At 44.4% G+C, this 27,519-nt stretch overlaps 1 protein-coding gene across 6 annotated transcripts in view; it reads left to right on the top strand.

The window, feature by feature from the left end:
• Nucleotides 1-27,519, top strand: part of OFD1 (OFD1 centriole and centriolar satellite protein) — a 69,269-nt gene that overhangs the window by 39,428 nt on the left and 2,322 nt on the right. For 5 of the 6 annotated variants that reach the window (XM_061627128.1, XM_061627130.1, XM_061627127.1 and 2 more), the window contains 6 exons: nt 1,034-1,636; nt 10,174-10,321; nt 12,473-12,573; nt 14,153-14,269; nt 15,757-15,938; nt 17,273-17,437. In XM_061627128.1, coding sequence (XP_061483112.1) covers nt 1,034-1,636; nt 10,174-10,321; nt 12,473-12,573; nt 14,153-14,269; nt 15,757-15,938; nt 17,273-17,437 — 1,316 coding nt within the window. The remainder of the gene's footprint in view (nt 1-1,033; nt 1,637-10,173; nt 10,322-12,472; nt 12,574-14,152; nt 14,270-15,756; nt 15,939-17,272; nt 17,438-27,519) is intronic. The other variant, XM_061627131.1, reaches the window with a different exon arrangement.

Below are 27,519 nucleotides of genomic sequence, written 5' to 3' on the forward strand. Positions count from 1 at the left end.
AGGCAGCTGGATATGGTGGAGCTGTGGTGAAGGAGGGAGAGTATTTCCCAGTGGTGAACACCCCAGTACAGGTCCCCCTGACTGTGCAGCCGTGGCACCACTGGGGAACGCTGCTGGCACCCAGGTACAGCCAGGTCCCAGCCAGCTCAGCCGAGACTGGTGCAAGTGGAGCTAGCAGAAGGCCCAAAAAGGGAGGACTCACGCCGCATCCCAAGCCCAGTCAGCTTGGTCCTGTGGCCCTCTGTCGCAGCTGCAGATATGCCGGGAAAAGGGATGGCGAACAGAAACATGCATTTTGTTTCCTACTGTGCCCTGCCAGTGAAGCCAGCATACTTCCCTCCCAGCAGCTCCTGGATGGCACTTGGATGTGGCATCCACTTCTGCCGGCTTGCTTCTGCTGGCCTCCCCTGAGTTGGATTGCTCTGCCTGTCCCATATAAATGTGGGCTTCTTTGCTGTAGATTTTGTTTTCTTCTTGGTGTAGACAAGAAATGTAAGTACTGTAAACTCATCAAAGCTGCAGTTTAAAAATACAGTAATCCAACAGTATTTGTCGTCCCCCCCTTTCCTCCACTTTAGGTGCTTTAAAGCACCACATACTACTCCCCCACAAATCTTAAAATGAATAGGCAAATGCTTGCATTTGACGTTAAATATTTTATTCTTGTGTGTGGAACTGCTGTCTGCTGCTGTAAGCAGCCCTTTGATCCAGTCCTCTGTCTTGTTATGTGGCTGTGATACTTCCAGCTTAATAAATCAAATATAAATAATTTGAATATTTTCTGCTGTTTTTGTTTGATTACACTAACTTTATGTATTCCATTCCTAAAAACCTGAATGATTTTGAGTTCTTAGCTATATAAAAGCAGGTTGGGGGTTATGTGTACAATAGCTATACTACAATGTAGAGGTAAGTTCAGTTTTCAGATATGGAGTCTAACTTTGCATGCTAATTATATGATCAAATCAAAATTCAAAATCACAATTTGTCTTAAATTGTTTTCTTTATCTCTGTGAAATTCTTGCCTATTTAGCACTAGAGAATGAAGTGTATCGGAATCCTAAGCCCTCTTTGGTTGATCGTTCTGTCATTGACTTGATTGGTGACAGGATTGTACCACATGATGTTTATATAGATGGTGCTTTCCTGAAAACTCAGCCAGTGAACAATATTATTGGACTAGAAAATGCTACGAGTCCCAGTCGTCGTCATCATCACATACTGAAATCCAGCACTTCACCGGATTCTGATTTAGAATTTGTAGCGAATACAAAGGCTAGGATAAAGGAATTAGAGAGAGAAGCTGAATGTTTAGAAGAGGCCTACAAGAATTACCAACACAGAGCCATTCAAAGCACAGTTGGCTCAGCAAAGGCCGCATTCTCTTCACCTTTGCCAAATAACTTTACTGTGGCATCTCGCCAAAGACTTTGGTTTCCACAGGATGATTTATATTCCCAAGAATTTCCCTTTCACTGTCAAAAAAGTAAAAGCTATAATTGGATACCAGGAAATGAGGATCACTTGAAAGATCATCTAACCCCCCCACAAAAGAGAGCTGCTTCTTCTAGACGTCTGTCTTCTACTCCTGTTTCTAAAGCAAAGAGAAACATTACTAAAAGGCTGTTTTCTGAAGGTAAGCAATTTGATACTCATGAATTATGGGAGGAGTTTGTTGTTGCTTTGTGTGACTAACAGGAGCTACTGATATTAGAGTTAGGTGCTGTGATAGTTGCCTCCCTTGCTCCATTTCTATTTTCTGCAGAAATAGATATACTATTTTTAACCTAACCCCCTTCAATGCTACGCTGTTTGTGAAATGGTTAGTCTTATTGTACTTGCTGACTTCTCTCTAGCCAGTGTACACATGATGCAGTTTGATCTGATTAAACACTCTTCCTCCTGCTGTTTAATGGAATCATGGAGATAAGCTTGAAGTTAAGCAGATAGTACTGTGCAGAAAAAGTTCTGTTGTACTTTATGCCACAATGAACTGATTTCTTCTAATCTAAAAACCAGTACAAGAGCATAGCAAACCTATCTTTAAGGGTCATGGATTGTCCAAAGTCTTTCAATATTCCCTGTGTATGTCCCTCTTTTTAAAGTATTCAGTTTTCCAGTATAGTCTTGGGTGTCTAGTTCATAACTATTCTTGTCTTAGTACAGTGAAATTTTGCAGTGTTGGTAGTCCCTTCTCCTAATGCTGCCATTCTCTATCACTTGTCGAGAGACCAAGTTTCAGAATGTAGTATAAGGAACACTTACTGAGTCACAACTTCCTTTAGATTATATATAGAAGACTCTTCCCATTATTTTAAAAGAAAACAGATTCCCCTAATTTAAAATTGGGAGGTTATTCAGCAGAAATTGGACCATTGGTCTCACCTGAAGGGTGATTTTCCTATGAGTACGGACATCACAGCGGGTATTAGCTCCACCTATCGTGCGAAGGCAAGAATGTCTTTGAAGTCAAGACTAGGGGCGTCAGGCCCCTCCCACTCTCCAGTTCATTCGCAGCGAGTCTAAGGAGAAATATCTAAAAATACAAGAACAAGGCCAACAGGCCTGGCAGCAGGAAAATAACACAATAGTACCATGCATAGTAACATGACTCCAACATAGCGGTATAACAGAACTAGAAGTCTTGACTTCACTTTTAAATTTAAATATAATAGCGTAACAGTAATATATAACACATTAGAAAATATATAGTCATCCTCCAACTGGGAGGGTCGTGATGTCCGTCCTCATAGGAAAATCACCCTTCAGGTGAGACCAATGGTCCATTTTCCCTATGAGTCCGGCCATCACAGCGGGATGTACCAAAGGAGCCCATACAGGGTGGGACCGGATGCTAATCCTCATTAAGAACCTGTTGCAACACTCGTCTGCCAAAAGATGCGTCAGCAGAGGCATAGCGATCAATTTTATAATGCCTTATAAACGAGTGTGGGGTAGACCAGACTGCAGCCCTACAAATATCGGCAACAGGAGCATTAGTGGCAAAAGCAGCCGAAGTGGCCGCTGACCTGGTAGAATGAGCCGTTATACTAGCTGGAACTGACAGCTTCAGAGACTCATATGCTAAAGTAATACATGCCCTCAACCAACGGGATAAGGTAGGATTGGATACTTTATGTCCCATAGACCTTGGATGAAAGGATACAAACAGAGACTCCGTTCGTCGAATCTCTTGGGTCCTAGACAGGTAGGTCTTGAGAGCCCTCCAGACATCTAACGAATGCCAAGACTTCTCAAGAGGATGGGTAGGATTCGGGCAAAAGGAAGGCAAAACAATGTCCTGGTTGCAATGAAAAACTGAATCGACCTTGGGACGAAAGGAAGGATCAGTCTTCAGCACAACAGAGTCCTTATGGAAGACGCAGAGGTGTCGAGCAGAAGACAATGCGCCCAACTCCGAAACGCGTCTGGCAGATGTGATTGCGATCAGAAACAAGACCTTGAAGGACAGCATACGTAGGGGCACAGTCCTGATGGGTTCAAACGGAGGGCGTTGCAAAGCCTGCAGAACTTTCGGCAAACTCCATGAGGGAAACCGATGGACAACAGCCGGAGAGCGAAGGGCGACTCTCCTCAAAAAACGTTTGATGAACAGATGTGAGGAAATATGATCTCCAGGAGATGACACTGAGAGAATGGACGACAGAGTGGACGCATGTCGACGTAGAGTGTTGGGTCGAAGTCCCATCATGAAGCCGCTATGGAGAAATTGCAGCACCTGATGCACAGTGGCCTGGGATGGATCATGGTGGTGGGACTGACACCACTTGGAGAAAGCCACCCAGGTATGTTGATAAATACGAGTAGTAGATGGTCTTCTCGAGGCCAAAATAATATCAATCACAGCATCAGACAGTCCAGCTGACCTCAAATGTCCCTGTTCAAACGCCACGCTGTTAGATTGAGCCAAGTAGGGTCCTGGTGCAGTACTGGACCCTGGGATAGGAGGTCTGGCCTGATTGGAAGTGTCCAAGGATCCATCATCGACATTGCCAGAAGATCTGAGAACCACGGTCGGCGTGGCCAAAATGGTGCTATCAGAACCAGCTGTGCCCTCTCGGCTCACGCCTTCCTCAAGGTTTTGGCTAACAATGGTATGGGAGGAAAGGCGTACAAGAGACCGTCTGGCTACGGTATTGTCAGAGCATCCATTGCTTCCGCTGTTGAATCCAGGTATCGGGCAAGGTACCTGGGAAGCTGGCAATTGCGACTGGAGGCAAACAGGTCGATTGAGCATTCGCCGAACCGACTCTGAAGACGATGGAAAATGGCTGGGTGAAGTTTCCATTCCCCCGGAAAAACCTGTTGTCTGCTGAGCCAGTCTGCTGTCACATTCCAAATCCGTCTGAGATGTTCTGCTTTCAGGGATTGTAGATGTTGTTCTGCACAGACGAAGATGAGGAGGCTAAGTCCTGCAGAGGACGAGACCTGGTGCCCCCCTGTCTGTTCAAATGTGATTTTACACGCGTGTTGTCGTTCGAATGAGGACATGGTCCAAAGGGAACAGAGACTGAAAATGAATTAGAGCTAAATGTACAGCTTTTAGCTCCAGCCAGTTGATGCTTTGAGTCTGCTCCGTGGTGGACCAAACCCCCTGAACGTACTGGGAGTTGCAGTGTGCTCCCCAGTCTATGAGGCTGGCATCTGTGGTTACAACAGTTCTGTGTGGTTCTCTGAACGGCGTGCCCTTGGAGAGGTGTTGGGACCTCGTCCACCAGCGGAATGATAGGCGCAGTGCAGGGATCAAGCGAACTTTGCAATGGTTGGAGCTGGCAATGTCCTGTTGAAAGGGCAGTAAAGTCCACTGCAGATGCCGAGTGTGGGCTCGAGCCCATGGCACAATATGGATTGTAGAAATGAACATTCCGAGCGCCCTGGCTAGAAGCATGACGTCTGCTGATGTTTGTTGCATCAGGGACCTTGCGATGCTTGTGATGGCAGTGATGCGATCTGGAGCCAGGAATACCATTGCCTGCAGGGTATCCAACATTGCCCCTAGATGTAGTAGGCGTTGGGTTGGTTAGAGATGGCTTTTGTCGACGTTGACAAGCCAGCCATAGGTCTCTGCCCTGGAAGCGTCGGTTCCAGGAGCCCCTGAATGAATTGGGGTCATAGAATCTGACATTGCGGCCTCGTCCTCCTGGCCATGTTCCTCGAAAGGGCTGGTTAGTACGGAAGGAAGGAAAGCGCCTGGAAGGCCTGTGGTCGATGTTCTGGACAGTGGCCAGAACCGGTTTGTGGGCGTCTTTGGGATCAACCAGCACTGCCTTTAGAGCTTCCTCGCCGAAGAGTAACGATCCGGAGTAAGGAGCCCTGGCCAGATTCATTCTGGCTGCTGAATCAGCCCGCCAGTGGCGAAGCCAGAGGGTCCGTCGAGCGACTATCTGAGCCGTCATGGCTCGTGCCCCCAATTGAGTGGCATCCAAGGTGGCATCGGCCACAAAAGCTGCTGTCTTACGCAACTTTACCAGTGACCTTCTGAGGGCGACAGGATCAGGGTTAGTGTCCTCTAGAAGACCATCCAGCCACATCATAGCTGCTCTGGAGAAAATGGAGGCTGAAGCGGAGGCACGCGTGGATAGGGCAGTGGCCTCGTGGTTTTTGCAGAGGGTGAAGTCTATTCGATGCTCAGTAGTGTCCTTTAGTTGGGATTCCCCTTCCCTGGGCAAAAGGGATCGTGAAACGAGGCGAGCGATTGGTTCGTCTATGCCAGGGACGTGTAACTTGGTGGCAAAGTCCGGAGCTAGGGCGTAAAGCCTGTCAGCCAGGTTCTTGAAGTGGCGAGATTGAAATGGGTGAGCCCATTCTTCAGAGACCAATTTGGCAATTGCGTCCGGCACCGGGATGTAGTGTTCAATAAGTGCAGGAGATTTGACAACCTTGGCCCCTTTGATGGCTGGGGCGGAAGAAGTTGAAGGCGCAGTCTGTAGACCAAGGGTATTAACTACCCTGCGTGCCAGGGGCTGATAGTCTGAGGCATTAAACAAGCAATACGATGTATCCTCCTCATGATCTGAATAGTCGCTCCAGTCATCTCCTTCAACGTGGTCAGTGAAGGTTGACTCCTCCGCATACGAGGCTTTGTCAATACATCTGCCTCTGGCTATATCGAAGGGATTTGGTGAGCAGGAAGGATGAGCTTCATGACACGCACGTTGGTCCATGTTGAGTTGAGGTATGGCCGGAACTTGTGGTAGTGACTGCATTTGGGTGATAAATGCCAGCATGGCTTGAAGTTGGGAGAGGAAATCAGGGGACAGCTGCAGCCCGGTTGTGGCAGATGTTTGTGCCTGAGCCGGTATTGGAGCAGATGTTTGGGGCGGTAAAACGGAGGGAGGCTGGTTAGGTGAAAGCTGAGTGGAAAAGCCAGCAAAAACCTCCTCGTCAGAGGAAGCAGCAGGGGAATGAAGTATATTATTTATGTGTGCCTGAGTTGCTGTGGTAGTGGTGATGGTTGGCACAGAGGCATAGCGTGGCCGCTTTGGTTTGTTATGGCTGGAAATATGTTTTGTCTTAGCCATTACTTTAACATGCTTAGACTTAGTCACCTTAGAGTGTTGTGGCTGGGCTGTTTGTGACATGCCTGGCTGATCTGGCATCATATTGGCTGATTGCGACATGCCTGGCTGTTCTGCCATCTTATATTAACTTGGGTGCAGTACACGGCCACGGAGGGGGCAGGATGTAAAGACCCGAACTGGCACAGTGTATGACCACGGAGGGGGTAGAATACACTGGCAGATGGCTAAGTGCACTGCCACAGAGGGGGCAGAATGCACTGTGGTATCAGCATTAGTATAATATAGGCTGTATTTTAGGTTTGGTACACGGCCACAGAGGGGGCAGGATGTACAAAATATAGTTCAGATTAGTGCTGTAGGCTGGATTTCAGGCGTGGTACACGGCCACAGAGGGAGCAGGATGTACTGAATATAATTCGGATTTAGTACAAGTCAGCACTATTAAAGCTCCAGCCTTGATGATACTGAATATAATTCAAATTTATTACCAGTCAGCCACTGATATTAAAGCTCCAGTCTTGATAATACTGAATATAATTCAGATTTAGTACAAGTCAGCCACTGATATTAAAGCTCCAGCCTTGATAATACTGAATATAATTCAGATTTAGTACAAGTCAGCCACTGATATTAAAGCTCCAGCCTTGATAATACTGAATATAATTCAGATTTAGTACAAGTCAGCCACTGAAATTAAAGCTCCAGCCTTGATAATACTGAATATAATTCAGATTTAGTACCAGTCAGCCACTGATATTAAAGCTTCAGCCTTGATAATACTGAATATAATTCAGATTTAGTACAAGTCAGCCACTGATATTAAAGCTCCAGCCGTGATAATACTGAATATGATTCAGATTTAGTGCAAGTCAGCCACTGATATTAAAGCTCCAGCCTTGATAACACTGAATATAATTCAGATTTAGTACAGGTCAGCCACTGATATTAAAGCTCTAGCCTTGATAATACTGAATATAATTCAGTTAGTAGAAGTCAGCCACTGATATTAAAGCTCCAGCCTTGATGATATTGAATATAATTCAAATTTAGTACAAGTCAGCCACTGATCTTAAAGCTCCAGCCTTGATAATACTGAATATAATTCAGATTTAGTACGAGTCAGCCACTGATATTAAAGCTCCAGTCTTGATAATACTGAATATAATTCAGATTTAGTACAGGTCAGCCACTGATATTAAAGCTCCAGCCTTGATGATATTGAATATAATTCAAATTTAGTACAAGTCAGCCACTGATATTAAAGCTCCAGCCTTGATAATACTGAATATAATTCAGATTTAGTACGAGTCAGCCACTGATATTAAAGCTCCAGTCTTGATAATACTGAATATAATTTAGATTTAGTACAGGTCAGCCACTGATATTAAAGCTCCAGCCTTGATGGTACTGAATATAATTCAAATTTAGTACAAGTCAGCCACTGTATTAAAACTCCAGCCTTGATGATACAGTCACAGTAATTTTGTGTGTGAGGAAGCCCTGTGTAACTCTGTCTACAACACACAGACAACACACATACAGATAGCTTGCAGGGAAGGTATCCGATGGTTAATAAAGGGGTAACAAAAAAGGCGGGAAATTTGAATTCAACAAAAATGGCGCATGGAAAAAAGGAGAGCGGGAAAAAATGATCTAAAAATGGCAGAGAAAGACAGAGCAATGGCGGCCGTCTGGTAACGAACTGGGGGAAGGGTAGCTCAGCACAGCCTCGCAGGGGGAGCCGCGGGGCAGATAGCCGCACTAGCGGCTCCAAGAAACCCCCAAGAAGAAAGAGCAGATAGAAGCCTGTGCGGGATAAGGCAGCAGTAGGCAAGCCGCTGCCGCCGCCGGAAGCAGGACTCTCCGCGGCGAAATCAAAGTGCCGAGAGAAGCCTGTGAGGGATGAGGCAGCAGGAGGCAAGCCGCTGCCGCCGCCGGGAGCAGGGCTCTCCGCGGCGAAATTAAAGTTGCGGAGAGAGAGCCGGATCACCAGGCTCTAGGGAGGCAGAACCCCGGCAGGTAAAAATAGGTTGGAAAAAAGGCAGGGAGCCGCAGCCGCAGGCTCCCGCCTGGGAGAGAACCGCAGCCGCAGTCTCTTCAAGGGCTCCACAGAGCGCGGCTTGAGACAGGGAAAAACCGCTACGGGAGAGAAAGAGCTGCGATCTCCCGAAGCTCAAAACGGCCAGAAAACACAGAACACCGCAGTCGCGGTCTCTGTGGGGGTCCTCAGACAAGCAGGAGAATAAACGAAAAATAAAAGGTTAAAGACAAATCAGGGAGAACCGCAGCCGCGGTCTCTGAGGAAAAAACCTCAAACAAGCGACAGAGATAAATGACAATTAAACACAAAGTAGGGAAAAACAAATAAACAAATACGAAAACAACTTAGCTAAATGCTACGCTATAGGATCTCAATGATAGGATTTCAATCTTGTTCGTAGGAAGGCAAGAATGAACTGGAGAGTGGGAGGGGCCTGACGCCCCTAGTCTTGACTTCAAAGACATTCTTGCCTTCGCACGATAGGTGGAGCTAATACCCACTGTGATGGCCGGACTCATAGGGAAAATGGGAACCTATGGCCCACCTTATGATGTTGGGCTAGAGTTCCCATCATCCCTAATCATTGGCCATTCTGGCTGCAACTGGTGGGAGATGGAGTCCAGCATCATTTGGAGGGCCACGGTTTCCCCATCTCTGTTCCTCATTTGTTTCGAAAATGGAAAGACCATAAAGCAGGGATAGGGAACCTCAGGCACATGAGCCAGATGTGGCCCTTCAGACCTCTGTATTTAGCCCTTGAGACTCCTCAGACTATATCTGTCATTGACCGTGCTCTGTACCCTCCTCAAGCACTTTTGACTGTCTTTAAATTATGGTGATTTCTCTTGCTTGCTTGGATAGAGAGATCTGTTGAGGGAAGGGTATTTGTGTCTGTAGAGACCTCTGATTTTTGCATAGCTGGAATGTAGTGTTCTGTAGAAAGGGAAGAGTCCCATCTATTGCTCTGTCTGATTTTGCCTCAGATTCTGCATACCACTGGCATGCGGTCCTTAGCAGGTTGCCCATGAGAAAATGCGTCTCTCAAGCTAAAAAGGTTTCTCACCTCTGCCTTAAAGACTCATGCACCTAAAGTTCCTGAATATTGGTCATGTAGTGTGGCTAGTATTTTTTTCCAGAAAATTTTGAATGGGAAAAAAATGTAGAAAATGTTGTGCAAGTTTAAATAATTTGCATGTGAAAATTTTCAGCTTTCATTGAAAAAAATTTCAGATGCCCTAGAGCAGCCTTTCCCAACCAGTGTGCCTCCAGATGTTGTTGGACCACAACTCCCATCAGCCTCAACATCTGGAGGCACACTGGTTGGGAAAGGCTGCCCTAGAGAGTGATCTAATTTAGCATGTTTGTTTTACTTTTATTTAGTAAACAAAGCTAGAAACTTTTAAATCTCCAAAGTTGCCTAATACTGTGTTTGCAATTGGTATCCATTCATTGTTACTAATGAATTTCTGGAATGGAAAGTTCTCCACAGAAAAATAAAGCACCGGAAAAATTTCTGATCCACATCACTGGCAAGTATTAAGTGTTTTGTCGCTTGCAATAGCTTTTCAGACACTATTGCCTTCTCTTTAGCAGATACTGTTGACTCATCCTTTGCTGCCCCTCATCAGAATGCAGATCATCCTGTTTCCCCTATTCTGAAAACAGGCAACCTTTCATCTCCTGAACCTTCTTCTAATATATCGGCTTCTTCCCCAGCCCTCAGCATACAAAAGTTAAGGTAAATTTTATATAGTGGTGAAAGATCTTCAGCTTTGTAATGTCCCATACTTGTGTGTTATCTCTTGGTAGCCTTAATCAGAGGTTCTTCCAAGAGCATCTTTTGTCCCCAGGTACTTTAGTAGTCACAGAAACCTTTTCTATACACATTCCAGATACCAAACTTCCCCTGGTCCCTTAAAAGAGCAGGATGGCTCATGATATTCTCCTTAACTGTATTTTTTTGCTGCTGAAGGCTCTAACTTGACATTCCAAAAGAGATCAAGGTAGTACTGGGCACTTAATATGCAAGCCAGGTGGTAGTGATGAGTGAATAGAGGTTGCTTAGCTTTTGTGGTACATATTCTGACCATGTTGGTCCACTTTGATGGTTGCATCCCATGAGTGGACAAGGGTGAGTGCATGTGATATTAGTGTATCAGGAAGGAGGTAGAAGGTACAGTTGTATGCAAGTTGATAAGATGTTGAGGCAACCTTGCTATTTTGAAATATGAAATCATGAGTCTGAATTATTATAATACTTTGACAGTGTGGAAGTTGCAGCAATGTCACTTAAGAAATTCCAGTCTCTTCCAGTTAAGAGATCCACAAGGGTTACCAAATTACAACTCTTTCAGCTTCCAACACTTAATAATGATTCAGCCTGCCCCCCAAAGAATAATGTATTCATTTTTAGGAACTTTATTTGAAAGGACAAAGACATTAATGTAAGGTAACTTAGTTAAAATCCCCCCAGTCTGCACATCTAGGTTTACTTAACAAGGAATCCAGGTTTATTATTTTAACGTACAGAATATGCATTGTTGTGTCTTCAGAGAAATAAAGAACAAAACATTGTTATTAACTTAATAAGTTTCCCTTGGTAGACACAATAGGCAGGTATTTATAGCATAGTGGTTGCACAAGGTCCATAGGTAGTAGTTTAGAAAGCCAGGATACTCGCTACTTCTTGGGCAGAAAGATGCAGTTTTTGCCTCCTCCATGCCTGAAGTCCCTCACATTAACTTTGGCTATAAACTTAAAATAAGAAAACCTGGCTGTCTTCTTGTCTCAGTTGGTTCTATCTCATATTCTGCTCCACTTGCCTTCCAGTTCAACCTGGAGAATTTACAAAATTAGTTTCAAAATTGGCATCTGCTCTTTGCTGCAGTTATCTGTTTGCATCTTTTTTTCTTTACAAATAACCAACATCGCCAGCACATATTTGCATTGATTTAAATCATAGTGCAAAAAGAATCTTGTATGTGATAGGACAATCACATTCAAATGTCTTTTTGTGCTGTGATTTGTTCAGTGTGTATGTGTGTTAGTGCACACTGGTAATCTGTAAGGAGAGAAAAAGACAAAAACCTGAAAATGTATTGTATGTACAGCATTCTTCAACAAAATACAGAAATTAAAAATAGCAAAATGGTGGGTTGATAAGGTATCTGTGCCTGTCCAGAAATCCAAATCTAGGGAGAGTTTGCAAGCAACCCTAGGTATAATGTGATCCAATATGGCAAAACAATAGGCCAGGTTAAGTTTGGACTTGTCTGTATAGGTACAGTGCACACATTAGGGTTTTTGATATTGTCCAGGGCTATCAGAAACAAAGGCCAGAAATAATCAGGTAAAGATGTCAAATAAACCATAGTTCTAGTTCCTACTTGATTGGCAAGGAATGAGTGCTCCTATAAATGGCACAGAGTGGTAAGCGGCGGTAACGCAGCCGAAGCTCTGCTCACGGCCGGAGTTCGATTCCAACAGAAGGAGGAAGTCGAATCTCCGGTAAAAGGGGTCAAGGTCCACTCAGCCTTCCATCCATCCGTGGTCGGTAAAATGAGTACCCGGCATATGCTGGGGGGTAAAGAAAGGCCGGGGAAGAAACTGGCAATCCCACCCCATATATACGGTCTGCCTAGTAAACGTTGCAAGACGTCACCCTAAGAGTCGGAAACGACTCGCACTATAAGTGCGGGGACACCTTTACCTTTTATAAATCAGGGCAAAAGTTCCTTGATAAGTACTCTTGTAACTAATATTCATGTTCGCGTATCATATACACATGTGGTGTGCTCTGCAGATGTGGTTCAGGTCTACTACTTTTACAATTTAAAGGTTTTCCAAATTAAATGTAATTACTTTCCTCCATCTCCTTTCTTTCTTGTAGTCTTCATCAGGAACAAGGTGAAAATCTGGATGTTAGTGACTCTGCAAAACCTGAGGAGCTCTTGTATAAAGACCTTGGAAATGATGACTCTGCTGGTAAATGTAAGCTTCACTATATCCTTTGGAAGGAAGCAATGCATAACTTTTAATACTGGGAGTCAGTTTTTAATTTTTTGGAAATAGGAAATGTATAAGGTCTATTTTCTTGGCTTTTCAGAACCTCTCAACTTGCTCTAAGGTGAAGGTGATGCATTTGAAGCCACCCCCTTTACTGGGCAGCTGTGTAAGGTTCCATCAGTGGAGCTGGTCTTAACACCTAAGAGGCATAAAACTGAAGTGTAGCCTAACCTCTGTGTGTGTAAGTGTTGGTGGCAATGGTATTGGGTATAATACAATCTTCACATTGGTCTTGGGAACCCATTTACATAGGCTAAGTATAAGGTCTGAGTTTTGAGAAACTCTGGCACTCTGCTTATTGACATTTTATTACAGCTGATGTTTGCCTCCACCTGAGAATGAAAAAATATATAGCAGTAGTTTAAAAAAAGTTAAGACACAATAAAAGTGAAAAACATTTGAATCGGATGACATAAGTGAGGGGGAGTAAGCCCATGAAAGAGAGAGTGCTGCATGCACAAACCATAACTTTTGCTTGACAAACATCTGTGCAAGTTCAAACTTCGACCAGTAAAATATAACTGCAGCTTATAGGCTTCTGCTGCTATAACACAGATAGATCCCTTTGTTGATTCACTGTTTGTAGGTGAAGATATAAAAGGGTGGATATAGCCACATCTTTTGCCACTCTGGGCTCCGTTTGGGAGGAAGGGTGGGATATAAAATTAAAAATAAATGTAAATACATATGTATACATGCTGTAACACTGGCAGTAGACGATTGGCCAAGGAGTGGGAGGGCACAAGTGCCTCAGACTACTTGTTTGGTTACTGAACTTGTGAATTAGCCAGGATGTATTTTGGTATGTTTATGTATTGGGGATGGAGAACATTTGGCCCTTCACATGTTTCTTGGACTGCAATTTCCATAAACCCTGCCGGCATGGCCAATGTTCAGGGATTATGTCAGTTGGGGTCCAACATCTGAAGGGCCACAGGTATGCTCTCCTGTATTTAAAATTGTTAATAATAATAATAATAAAAATTAAAATCTGATATTTAAGGCAGACCCTGTAACAGTGAGGTTGACAGAGGATTTGAAATAAATTGGGAGAGACATGATGCTTGCAGGCCCTATCAAATACCATTAAAATCCAACCTGAGAAAAGGCAAAGCTATAGGAAACTTGAAAGTTCCATGTTGTATGGAGGTGAATTGAACACAAGAAGACCCTCCATATTCTTCGTAAACGTTTGTGGCTTATTTCTAGATTCTAATCTTTAACAGACCACAATGAGTTGATGCTGTATCGATTCTTTGCTTAACAAATGTATTGCAAGAACTAGCTTCCAAGCCAGTTCTCCAGCCCCATGATTGTGATGAAAACAGCCCATTTGAAGTTTCTTCATTCTTAGGGTAATGGGAAGTTTGGCCAAGAAGAGGACTTAATTAATGGCTTACACTTGTGCATTCTGAAATCAGTCATTCCCACACTGTCTGTCCACTCTTTGCCCTGCTTTGATAATTGCAGAATAATGAGGACATTGTTCATATTTCTCCTCTAGATCAAGAGGACATTCCAGAACAGTTCGAAAGCGATGTGTCACATCCATCTCACATTGTTAATGAGAGCTATGTTCCAGCCACTGTGCTAGCAACAGGCACTTCACAGCACGACATCAGTGAGTTTTCAGCTCAGTCAAGTGTGAATAGCCATTTTAGATGGCTCGTTTATCTAAACATATGAAAGTTGAAGCTTTTGTAGCATCTTGTCTAAAATACACTAAAGCTATTATTTTAAACTGGCTACTGTTCATGATAGGGAACTGGAAACACATTTCTTGATTTTGGGTTTGTTGTATGATTTATTGGCTATTGGTAAGATACCTTTTGTATCTCAGGAAGAACTTATGATGCTAAAACTACTCCTTTAAAACTCTCATCCAAGTTGCATCTCCTTGTTTGCTGATGATCATGTTTTTGTTTCATTGAGCATGTCTCCAAAACTTTAGTGAAATAGATTCATTGGCAGTATTGAAAATAGTTGCCCTGGTCTTCAGTGATTGGTCAGCACTAGACAAAGCAAAATAAATACTTGGATATCGTGACATCAGGCTCAAATGGTATTAATGATATCAACTGCTTGTTGTGAATTCAGTCAATGAGGAAAGATCCTGTCTTTGTGGTGGGTTTCGAGTGAGTTGGCCCTGCTATATTTTGCCAATGTGGAAGCAGTAGCGTGTTTTGAACCATCGTCAGTAGTAAATGGATGTAGCTTGTTAATCCATTGTACAATATATTTCAGTTTGCAGCTGCTTCAACACAAACTTGGAAACATAATTGTTAAGTATATCCATACCTGTAACAGGAAGGCACATAATCATATTCTGTTTTTGAGGATCAGGCAACAAGGGCACAGAGACAAATGCCAGCATGCTGAACTTGAGTGCCAAAAGTGTAAAATCCAAGAGCTTAATAAAGGAACCCAGGTGAACTTGAGATGGGTAGAGATGGTATCTCTTCTACCTACATAGTACACCTTTTCTAACATTTTGTGGGGAAGGATGAGGTTTCCAGAGGACAAGCAGCTGTATGAAATCACGTGTACATTGTTTGAATGGTGGGGCAGCTGGAAGATAATACTAGTGATGGGAAGTCCTCATTTCTGGCTGATAGCTGAAACTGCATTGCTGAAATTTATGCTGGTTTGTGAAAACCAAATATACCCTGCATATTAATATATTGCCATACTCTTCGCACCATCATGAGGACTAGCCATGAATATGTGTGTGTCTTTTTTTTTTTACACAAACTCTAGATTTTGAGGATGCCAGGTTCTATATCTTAGTACTGAGAGAGGCTACTACATAAAGGCTACTAAGTAGCCTTAGAGAGGCTACTACATAAAAAGAGTTGGAAAGTCGCTAGTATACAAAGAGGTAGAGGAAGCTGAATATAGTTTGTACATGATAAGGTACATCCCACTTTTCTGGATTATTGGTTTTTTGATAAGATACATTGATAAGTACATGTTATTTGGAGTAATACACATCCATATACTTTAACTGTGCTTGATCTGGTGCTTCAGAATGGAAATCTGTCCACATAACCTTTATACACTTGGCTTCATTGACCTACCATTTGTTTAATATTTCCCTCCATGTGTTAGGTGGAGCAGAAATAACAGCCTTGGAGAGACAAAAACAGCCTGAAGAACAGGAAAAAGAGGAGGAGGAGCAAAAATGGGAAGAAGAAAAGAACAATAGAGAAATAGAGGGAGAGGCAGGAAGAGAGAGCAAGGAAGCTTTGGAAAGCAAGCAAGGAGAACTGGAAGAAATGAATGAAGAATTGGTAATTCATTTCAGAGTGTCAGTGATTTAAAATATTTATAATAAACTAAGGAGTCTTTTTCTTTTGCTCGAAATGCACCCCACTTTGTAGCCTGAGACTGTATACAGACAACAGCTTTTAAGAGACAAAGGCAGTATTGTGGAGTGGCCATTGCCTGTAGTGTGCATTATCATTATTATTATTATTAGCAGAAGTATAAAAATTTATACCCTGCCCTTTCTCACAAAGGGAGCCCAGGACCATAGTCAGACCAGTTCCACATGTTTGCAAAATACTTTTGCGACCTTGTTTGAGGTTTCCAGAGTACAGCTTGAAGCATAACTTTTCAAATTCTTTAAAGTTTCTTTTGGGTAGGTGATAGGATTTCTGTGCATCTATTTGTTGTACACTCTGTTTTATTATTATTATTATTATTATTATTATTTATTAAATTTATATACCGCCCGACTAGCAATAGCTCTTTTACTTTTGAGGGAAATTGATAGATCAGAAGCTGTTGGCCACCTGCAACTTTACCACTATATTGATTTGCATAGGATGTGGGGAAGCTGCTGTAACTATATAAAATTAGTTTTTCCTGCTCTGTTATAACCCTGCCCCTAAATGGTTGAACCATTATCAAGCTAACAATGCTGGATTATTTCTAGCGTCTTAATAGTGGGAAGGAACAGTGTTCTACAAAAAGAATCATGTGGACCGTCTTTCAGTGCCATGTGGATGTTCCTTTTGGAAGAATGAGAATGGTGTTGTTTGCAGAACAGCTATTTTGAAGCTTTTTATGCTGAATATGAATTTTATAAATAATCATTTGTGAGAGCCCCCTGGTTTGATGTGCTCTTCTCAGGGGAGGCTGCAGCCCTGCTGCTTCAAATGGCAGGCTGGAACCTTCCCATCCAGTGGACCTCCTGATAAGTGGGTAGAATTTCTATAATGAAATAAAGCTCCATATCTGGATTTTAACAGCACCAAAGATGTATTGTGAGCTGTGTCAGCTGTTTTCAGAATATATCCTGAGGACAGATAGACTAGTGCGGCCATTCTCTTAGAGAGCTGACATTTTAACAATGTTTGAATTCAACAGTTTAATTAAGTGTTATTTAGTTCCAGTTTAAATAAGCCACCTATTGATTACTATGAGGATTAGAGACATATAATTCCTACAACCAATTTGCTGCACCTAATTTTGTGCTGTTTCTTTTACATAGTAATTCAAGATCCTAGTGAAAGTATAGGATGCCGAGTGTAGGTAGAAAGATTGTGTTAGCAGTGGGCCAAGTTTAAGTGGATCATTCCTTTTGCCCTGTAAAAACACCATTCTTTTGTTTTCATAAAAGTGTGTTCAAGAGTCAGTGGAAACTGAGAAAAAGCAAAAGGAAGTGACAAATTTGGAAACCAGTGTATCGAAGTCTGACGAGCATGGCAGTGATGCTATTCCTAATCCACTGGAAAAATACATGAAAATAATACAGCAGAATCGAGAGGAAGAGCTTGCAAACAAGGTGATACCTTCTATTATTTCTCATATTTTATGTCCACTTTCTTCCAAGGTGGTATACATGTGGTTAGTAGGAGGTCTCTCATCCAGGTACTGACCAGACCTAGACCTGTTTATCATCAGCGAGTTGGTGGTCTCATGTGCCTTCAGGCCATAACCTGAAATGTATTAGATTTGGAATCAATGTGTTCTCCAAGAACAAAGATGAAGAGTGCTGACGTTCTACCCCACAATCTCAGTAGCTCTTGTCTCTTATTTCACAATGGACTAGCAAGCATGCAAGATAGCACGCGTACAAAAGCAACTAAAGGGTAGAACAAGGTCCAGTTCTTTATGTTAAAAAGGTTACAGGTCTAACTTTTGTTGTATTAGAAACTCAGGATAGAAATCATCAACTCTGTTTCCCCCTCCGTTGCTTGAGATCATTTAATAGATGGCTCAGAGTATTACCCAATTACTTCTGTTGATAACAATAATTTCCTAATGAAAAACTTTTAGATAATTGAGTTTTATCTGACTCTTCTTGATAAGTCTCTGCAGCTTGTTTTGATAGTATCTAGATTTAACTATCTGCAACTGAATTATTGATTAGCCTAAAATGACTGATTACAAACTGTCATACCTATTTGATTACAGCTGTGAGTCATGCATACACAATTTCTAGTAGCCACACCTTGGAGTTCAGTTTGGCAAAACCTGCTGTTCACATGTACACTTATTTGCTGCATGGTATCAACCACAAATATGAATAGTAGAATGTTTAACTTATATAGCCACAAGAGTGGCTGTATACTATCGTCAGCACGGATTTTTCGCATTCCACAATGTTAAATTGAAAATACCCCCCATGCCGTTCTGATGCTTCCCATAAGCTCATTTCAAAACAAAACCTTACAAAACTTATAGTCCTGATCCCAGAAACGCTTGCTTAATAACCCTCTAAATTTTCATGGTGATACACAAAACAGCCAGAGAGCATTGACAGTTCAAAGTGTAAAAGGAGAGAAAAAAACCAGACCCCTTTTGGACTTTTTTCCGTCAGAGTTCTCATAATTGATTGAAATTAATTAAAAATCAGCCATGTTCACAGAGTACCTGTAATCCTATTACTGACCTTGCCCCATACTCTGACCTTCATCTTCTGCAGTTTAAAAGTTTAAAAAATGCCTGGCTGATTTTTAATTAATTTAATAAATTTTGCATTGAACTCAGTGGTAAGGCCAGGCATGCTCAGTCAGAAACAACTGTCAGTGTTCTAAAAGCCAGACTCACAGCTGCTGGGCTTGTGTAATCAGGGAGCCACACCCACACCAGACCTTTATTTCATGTGAGACAGTCATGGTTTTCCCCAAAGAATCCTGGGAAGTGTAGTTTGTGAAGGATACTGAGAGGAGACTCCTATTCCCCTGACAGAGCTCCAGTGGCCAGATTGGATTAACAGTCAGCCTCTCTGATTTAATCTCTGTGAGGGGAACAAGGCATCTCCTAGCAACTCTCAGCACCCTTCACTAACTACACTTTCCAGGATTCTTTGGGAGAAGCCATGACTGTCTAAAGTGACATCAAGGTCTGGTGTGGATGTGGCCAGGGACAGCTTTGGTTTAAATTTGGGTGGGAGGCTACATGTGCCTGCTATAGAATAAAAAGGTGGGGAAAATGCTGAAAAGCAATGATACTGTTCACAATGTTTTCCTTTTGGAAAGGAAAGGGGTTTCCCCTCAGCCCAGTGCCCACCCATCCAATCTCCTCTCCTCCCATCCCTGTCCCTCCCGCAGGTCAGTTTCACCTATCTAAAGCATGATTGTACAGGAGTAAATCTCACTGAACTCGAAAAGCATGCAAATGATTGGACATGCCTTCCTGTCGAGAGGCAGAGCTGGGGTCCCGGGGAGTTGGGAGAAGAGGATTCAGATGGATGGCAGAGGGAAGGGGGAGGAACTTCCCCCCTTTGGAGTGAAGACGAAACAGAGGAAATGCCAGTGATAGGGTCGCCTAGCAACGGGGAGCCTGAGAGCTCTGGAGTTTCAGAATCCTCCCTGGACATTCCCACGCCCCCCCTTCTCCGCAGCTCAGAGCAAGAGGGAGGGCTGACCACAGCAGAAAAGCGGAGAGACAGTTTACCATCAGCTCCTCCCCTATCCCCCATAGTGGAATCGGAAACCTCAGAAGAGGAGGGGGTGATGCTTCCCCCCTCACCGCGCACACGTAGACAGCTGAAAAGGCAGGAGAGAAGGGGGGGAAGGCGGGCAGTACCTGAGGGGCAGTTAAGGAGGAGCGAAAGGTTGCGCGCCCGTTTGGCCCCTTCTTAAAGAACAGGCGGGAAGCAGCCCCTTGCTCTGTCAACTTTCTTCCAATGCCGCATGACCTATATCCCTGTATTGCTTCATGAGAAGATGCAGTCTTTGTTTGGACATTACCCTAATAAAACACGAATTACTTACAACCTCTGGTCTGGTTCCTGAGTCTCATCCTGGGCCTGACAGCTTGACAGAGCCACCTAAATCACCCTCAACGCTCTCTTCACTTGACTGGGACAAGATGTCAAAGGGAGCAGCGGGGGGGACGAACCCCACTTCTGAGACGGAAGAAGTGAAACTCTTGAGGACTAAGGTAGCTGATTTGCAGACGGATGTTCAAGCCCTGCTAGCAGCAGTCAAGGCGCTGAAGACGGATAATCAAACCTTGAAGGCCACGATAGATCAGATGCGAACAGCCCCTCCAGCTGCTGCAGTAAAGGTCTCCATTGGACTGCCCCCAAAATACGCGGGACAAAGTGATCAGTTGGCAACTTTCGTGGCTCAATGTGAGTTATATCTGGATGTCAGGCACATGGAATTTCCAGATGATGGGGCTAAAGTAGCCTTCGTGATTAGCCTCCTGGAGGGAGAAGCTGCAAAATGGGTGACTCCGTATCTCGTGAGAAAGGATACTGTCTTAAGAAGGTACAGAGGATTTATACAGGAGATGACCGAGATGTTCCAAGTCCCGCAAAGAGCTGAAACAGTAGCGCGGCAGCTAGGCGCTCTGAAGCAAGCTAAAGGGACTGTTTCTGAGTACACTAACGCTTTTAAAATTCTGTCCCAGGAAACTGGTTACAATGACGCCGCCCTGATGTTTATGTACTGGAGTGGATTAAATGCTGAAATCCTGGATGAGCTGGCCAGGACCTCCCCCCCCCGCTGACCTACCAGGGCTCATCCGGCTATGCCTACAGATAGATCACTGGATGGAAGGAAGGCGCCTGGAAAGGAAGCAGGAGGTCCCGAGATACTCAGCCTCGGCATCCCGCAGCAAGACCCTTCCCACTGCAGGGATGGCAGGTAATGCAACTGAGGGACAGGGAGGGGCTAGGCCAAGACTGTCAGAAGAGGAAAAGGAAAGACGACGCCGGGAACGTTTATGCTTTTATTGTTCAAAGCCGGGCCATGTGGCCAGAGACTGTGGACTGAAAGGGGGGAAATCCGAGCCGTCGGGAAACTAGAACACCCAGTCCACGTGCAGGCCGGTGGACTGGGGGCAGCGTTGTATAAAGGCCCCCCAACGATCCAACCTCCCTCAAAAGGGGTGTTGGTCTTGCCTATTCGGATTACAACTTCCAGAGGGGTGGTGTTTAATTCCACGGCCTTAATTGACAGTGGAGCCTCCACAAATTTTATTGATGCAAAACTAGTCAAGCGTCATGGAATTTCCCGGTGGAAACTGGACGCTCCCCTAGCCGTGGAGACCATCGATGGGAGACCCCTGAAGTCAGGAGGGGTGACACAAGCCACGGAGGAAGTGAAACTTCAAATCCCTGGGCATGAAGAGTTCATTTCGCTATACGTGTCAGATCTCTCGAACTTTGAGGTGATTCTGGGAATGCCCTGGCTAGCAAAGCATGAACCCAAAATAAGTTGGAAGGAGGTGGTGGTGTGGTTCACCTCACAGTATTGCCAGGAGAACTGTCAACCTGAAGGAATCAAGAACACCTTAGCGGGGGCAGTGCAAGAGATCGAGCAAGTGACCCTGCCGCCGAAGTACGAAGAGTTCAAAGATGTATTTGATGAAAAAGAGGCAGAGACTTTACCCCCCCACCGCCCTTACGACTGTGCGATTGATCTCGTGCCAGGAGCCAGCATCCCATCAGGGAGAATCTACTCTCTCACAGAGATTGAGAGGGAGGCCCTGAAGGAATTCCTGGATAAAAACCTGAGGCGAGGATTCATACGCCCCTCACAGTCCCCTGCTGGAGCGCCACTATTGTTTGTGAAGAAGAAGGGGGGGGGACTCAGACCTTGTAACGACTATCGTGCATTGAACCAGATCACCATCCCTAACAGCTACCCGCTGCCCCTGATCTCAGAGTTGCTGGATCGACTGCGCTCTGCAAAAATCTTCACGAAGCTGGATTTGAGGGGAGCGTACAATCTGATCAGAATGAAGGAGGGAGATGAATGGAAAACGGGATTCTTGACCGCTTATGGGCAGTTCATGAACGACGTGTTTAGAGACCTGTTGGACACGTATGTAATCTGTTACTTAGATGATATCCTGGTGTTCTCAAAGAACCAGGAAGACCATGATCAGCATGTGAAAACAGTGCTGAAGAGACTGAGAGAGAATCACTTGTATGCCAAGTTAGAGAAATGTGGATTTGACCTCCAGTCTTTGGACTTCCTTGGGTACCGAATCTCAGCGGAAGGAGTGGAGATGGACCCAGGGAAAGTAAGTTGTATATTGGACTGGGGCCTGCCTAATACCAAAAAGGATGTACAACGGTTCCTAGGGTTTGCCAACTATTACAGAAAGGTCATTCCAGGGTTTTCCAAATTAACAGCTCCTCTGACTGACTGCTTAAGGGGAAAGAAGAAGTTTCAATGGACAGAGAATGCCACCAAGGCCTTTGAGGAGCTGAAGAGAAGGTTCGCTTCCGAGCCCATTCTGCGCTTTGCTGACCCGACCCGCCCTTTCATTGTGGAAGCAGATGCTTCTGATTTTGCCATTGGGGGGGTCTTTCTGCAATTAGACCAAGAAGGGAAGGAGCTGCACCCCTGCGCGTACTTGTCTCGGAAGATAAAGCCTGCAGAGAAGAACTACACGGTATGGGAGAAGGAACTGCTGGCCATCAAGGATTCTTTTGAAAACTGGAGACAATACCTAGAGGGGGCCTCTCATCAGATTGAAGTGCGCTCCGACCACAAGAATCTTGAAAGCCTCCAAACCGCCAGAAAGTTGAACCAGAGACAGATAAGATGGTCCCAGTTCTTCACTAGGTTTAACTTCAAGATTACTTACCATGCCCAAGCCAAAAACCAGATAGCGGATGCCTTATCCAGACAGCCACAATACAAAGAAAGTGAATCCGAGGACCAGCCTCAGTACGTGATCCCGCCAGAGAAATTTATGTTGGGATCATGCCAGCCTTCATGGGAAGAGGAACTCAAAAAGGCACAACAAGAAGATGCAGACATGCTAAAATATCGGCAGGAGACGGGACAAGGTCAAGACTCAGAAGTAACCTTTCACTGGAGAAATGGGCTATTATGGTTCAAAACCGCCAGATATGTGCCAGAAGGGGAATTAAGGCTCAGAATCCTACGCCAGTGCCATGATTCCATCACAGCGGGACACTTTGGGATTTACAAGACCATTCAGAACGTGGCCAAGGACTTCTGGTGGCCTAAAATGCATCGGGATATTGAAAGCTATGTAAAGTCCTGCTCTGTCTGTCTGCGGACAAAAACACAAACAGGAAAACCAGCAGGACTGTTACAACCATTACCTGTCCCACACGAACCCTGGAAGGACCTCTCCATGGATTTTATAACTGATCTACCCAAGTCCCAAGGAATGACAGCCATCTTAGTAGTGGTAGATCTACTTACCAAAATGGCGCATTTTCTTCCTTGTGCAGGGGCCTTAGAGGCTAAAGAAACGGCCAAGTTATTCATCAAAGAAGTCTACCGGCTGCATGGATTGCCAAACAGCGTAGTCTCAGACTGAGGAACTCAGTTCACAGCCAAATTTTGGACAGCAATGTGGAAACAGTTGCAGATGGAATTAAAACTCTCCTCCGCCCATCACCCCCAGACAGATGGGCAGATGGAACGCTTGAACGCCGTTTTGGAAAGATATTTATGAAGTTATGTGTCCTATCAACAGACTGACTGGGTATCATATTTGCATTTTGCAGAGTTCGCCTACAACAATTCTCTGCACTCCAGCACTCAACAAACCCCGTTCTTCGCTAATTATGGATTCCATCCTAAAGTCTTTCCAAGCAGCTCAGAAGGAATGCTGGTACCGGCAGCTGAGAACTTCCTTAAAGAATTGCAAGTGGCGCAACAGACACTGAAACAGCAGTTAAACGAAGCCAAAACGGAGCAAGTTGCTGACCTGCACAGGAAGGAGGGCCCCCCCCTTCAACCGGGAGACCAGGTATGGCTGTCCACCCGCTTCCTCCAGATGCCGGGCAAATGTAGAAAATTACAAGAGGGTGGGTCCTTTCGAAATAGAAACTCAAATTAATCCCGTGGCGTACCGACTGAAGCTACCTGAGACGTTTAAAATACATCCTGTGTTTCATCGATCCCTCTTAATGAAAGCTGCCCCTCCCAGTGAGTTGCGGCCGGAGGAGCCTCCCGGAGCTCCACTCCTGATAAATGAGCAGCTTGAGTTTGAAGTTGAGGAAATCTTAGATTCCAGGATCAGACGCCACAAGCTGCAGTACTTGATTCACTGGAAAGGCTATGGAGTGGCTGACAGATCATGGGAAGATGCAGCTGATGTGCATGCTCCAGATTTGGTAAAACTTTTCCATCAACGTTTTCCCCACCGCCCCAAGCCAGATGGGGAGGGGGGCACAGCTTGGGAGGGGGGATGGTGTCGAGAGGCAGAGCTGGGGTCCCGGGGGTCCCGGGGAGTTGGGAGAAGAGGATTCAGATGGATGGCAGAGGGAAGGGGGAGGAACTTCCCCCCTTTGGAGTGAAGACGAAACAGAGGAAATGCCAGTGATAGGGTCGCCTAGCAACAGGGAGCCTGAGAGCTCTGGAGTTTCAGAATCCTCCCTGGACATTCCCACGCCCCCCCTTCTCCGCAGCTCAGAGCAAGAGGGAGGGCTGACCACAGCAGAAAAGCGGAGAGACAGTTTACCATCAGCTCCTCCCCTATCCCCCATAGTGGAATCGGAAACCTCAGAAGAGGAGGGGGTGATGCTTCCCCCCTCACCGCGCACACGTAGACAGCTGAAAAGGCAGGAGAGAAGGGGGGGAAGGCGGGCAGTACCTGAGGGGCAGTTAAGGAGGAGCGAAAGATTGCGTGCCCATTTGGCCCCTTCTTAAAGAACAGGCGGGAAGCAGCCCCTTGCTCTGTCAACTTTCTTCCAATGCTGCAGGACCTATTACCCTAATAAAACACGAATTACTTACAACCTCTGGTCTGGTTCCTGAGTCTCATCCTGGGTCTGACACTTCCCCTCCTCCTCCCCCATCCGCTCCCTCTTGCCCCTCCCCTCCCCCTTCCTTCACCCCTACCTGCCCCATCCCCTTCCAATGCCCTCTTCCTCCCCCTCCCCATCACCTTCCAATGCCTTCCTTCTGCTCCCCTCCCCCTTCCCCTGCCCAATGGTCAGTTTTACCTATCCTAAGCATGACTGCATGGGAATAAATCCCATTGAACTCAATAAACATGCAAATGTTCAAGCCTGTCCTCTCCTCCTCCTCCCTCCCATCACCTCCCTTTTGCCATTTACCTCCCCCTTCCTTCACCCCTCCCCTTCCCTCCTTCCCCCTCCTTCTGTTCCCTTCTCCCCTCCTTCCCTCTACTCACCTCTCCCCCTTCTCTCCCCCCATGGTCAGTTTTACCTATCCTAGCCATGATTGCATGGAAGTAAATCCCACTGAACTCAATAAGCATGCAAATGATCAATCCATTATCAGCAAACTTGCACAGGATCCCATTTCATACCTCCCAGATTAAAAAGCAGAGAAATTCACTAATAGGCAAAAAACCTCCGTATGGTTAAAGAACATACAGCCAACAGATATTTCTATCAAACTTTAACAAGCAGGGAAATTGGGCAGCTACAATGAATGCACCAGGGGAGCAGGAGACCTGACCTCCTCTCTGAGATATTGAACTGCGCTACAAATTTGTCAAAATGCAAACACAAGTTGGGTTGGTCTTTCACAGGGCAATCCACTTGCTGTGTAGGTTGGAAGAATTTGATAACATGTGCCTCTGAGCATATGGTGAGTAGTGGCAACACCTGCAATCAGCCCAAATAACAGAAACAAGACATGTGCTATGGTGATCTTGTTTTAGCAGGCAGAAAGCAACAATATTAAAACAGTTGATATAGTTCAGATAGTTTAAATATGTTTTATTTACTTTGCAATGTTAGTGAAGTTCCTTATGGTAAATCATTCTCTTTTGGTTCTGTTTCTGTGAATATGTGAAGTACAGCAACACTCTGCAACACTAAAAAGAGTTCCAAAAACAATTGTGGAATAATGGCACTGACTATTCTGCAGAATAGTTTCCAATGGACATGAGGAGCGTCTCAGTTTACACAAGATAAAACAGTGGGAGGTGAAATGTATTCTAGCAAAATTCTAGGTGTGCTCTATGGTTTTAATTGACCATGCCCACCTTTCCTTAAATGGAGTAGTTTAAGCATAGCAGGCTGAAAACATGCATCTTGGACAGGCCAAGTTTGTTTTTTCCAACAGCTAGAGTCATTGCTGAAGTAGCAACATATTGTAATCAGTCTGATTTTACATCAAACTGCAATTTCAGATTCAACTATTAATGCACCCAAAATAGAAATAGAGCATAACCTCCAGTTTGAAACACAGAAGGCTGTCTTCACCATCATACGATATTGACCAATAAAAAGGATTTGAAATTAATAAAAATAAATTTGACACAGATTTCTAGGATGAATAATGAGAGAAATATAATTTTATAGGTTAGATTTTCTAGAATCAGTAGTAACACAGAAAAGAAGTGAAGTAAGAAGAACACCAACAAACATACAAAAATGTAATTCTCCATCTTTGGAGATGGCAGGTGTTGCCACCACTCACCATATGCTCAGGAGCACGTTATCAAATTCTTCCAAGCTAGACATGAAGTGGATTGGACAGTGAAAGACCAACCCTAATTGTGTTTGCATTTTGACAAATTTGTAGGGCAGTCCAATATCTCAGAGAGGAGATCAGGTCTCCTGCTCCCCTGGTGCATTCACTATAGCTGCCCAATTCCCTGCTCTTTAAAGTTTGAAAGAAATTTCTGTTGGCTATAGGTACGTTGTTAAACGGCAAGGTTTTTTGCCTATTAGTGAATATTATAGTTAGGCATGGAAATCCTCTATGAGCACCACCTGTGCATTACAGTATGAAGGACTGAATGCTACAAGCAATCAGAACTAACTACTTGACAACACTGTCAGCTGCTACTGCAGGGGTGGCTTACCTGTGGCCCTCTAGCTGTTGGATGCCAACTCCCACTAGCTGCACTCAGTGGTCAGGAATGATGAGTATTTGTAATCTAGCAACAGCTGGAGGGCCACAGGTTCCTCACATCTGTTTATCTCTGCTAGCCATTTTGAATTGGTAATATGCAGTGATTTTTGTTATGTGCCTACAAGTCAATTACAACTTACGCCGACCCTATGAATCAGCGACCTCCAATAGCATCTCTCCTGAACCACCCTGTTCAGATTTTGCAAGTTCGGGTCTGTGGCTTCCTTTATGGAATCAATCCATCTATTTTTTAGCCTTTCTCCTTTTCTACTCCCTTCTGTTTTTCCCAGCATTATTGTCTTTTCTAGTGAATCATGTTTTCTCATGTTGTGTCCAAAGTATGATAACCTCAGTTTCATCATTTTAGTTTCTAGTAATAGCTCTGGTTTAATTTGTTCTAACACCCAGTTATTGGTCTTTTTTGTAGTCCATGGTATGTGCAAAGCTCTCCTCCAACACCACATTTCAAATGAGTTGATTTTTCTCTTACCCGCTTTTTTCACTGTCCACATCCATACATAGAGATGGGGAATACCATGGTCTGAATGATCCTGACTTCAGTGTTCAGTGGCACATCTTTGCA

This window comes from Rhineura floridana, chromosome 5, assembly GCF_030035675.1.
Source record: "Rhineura floridana isolate rRhiFlo1 chromosome 5, rRhiFlo1.hap2, whole genome shotgun sequence".
Taxonomy (NCBI): domain Eukaryota; kingdom Metazoa; phylum Chordata; class Lepidosauria; order Squamata; family Rhineuridae; genus Rhineura; species Rhineura floridana.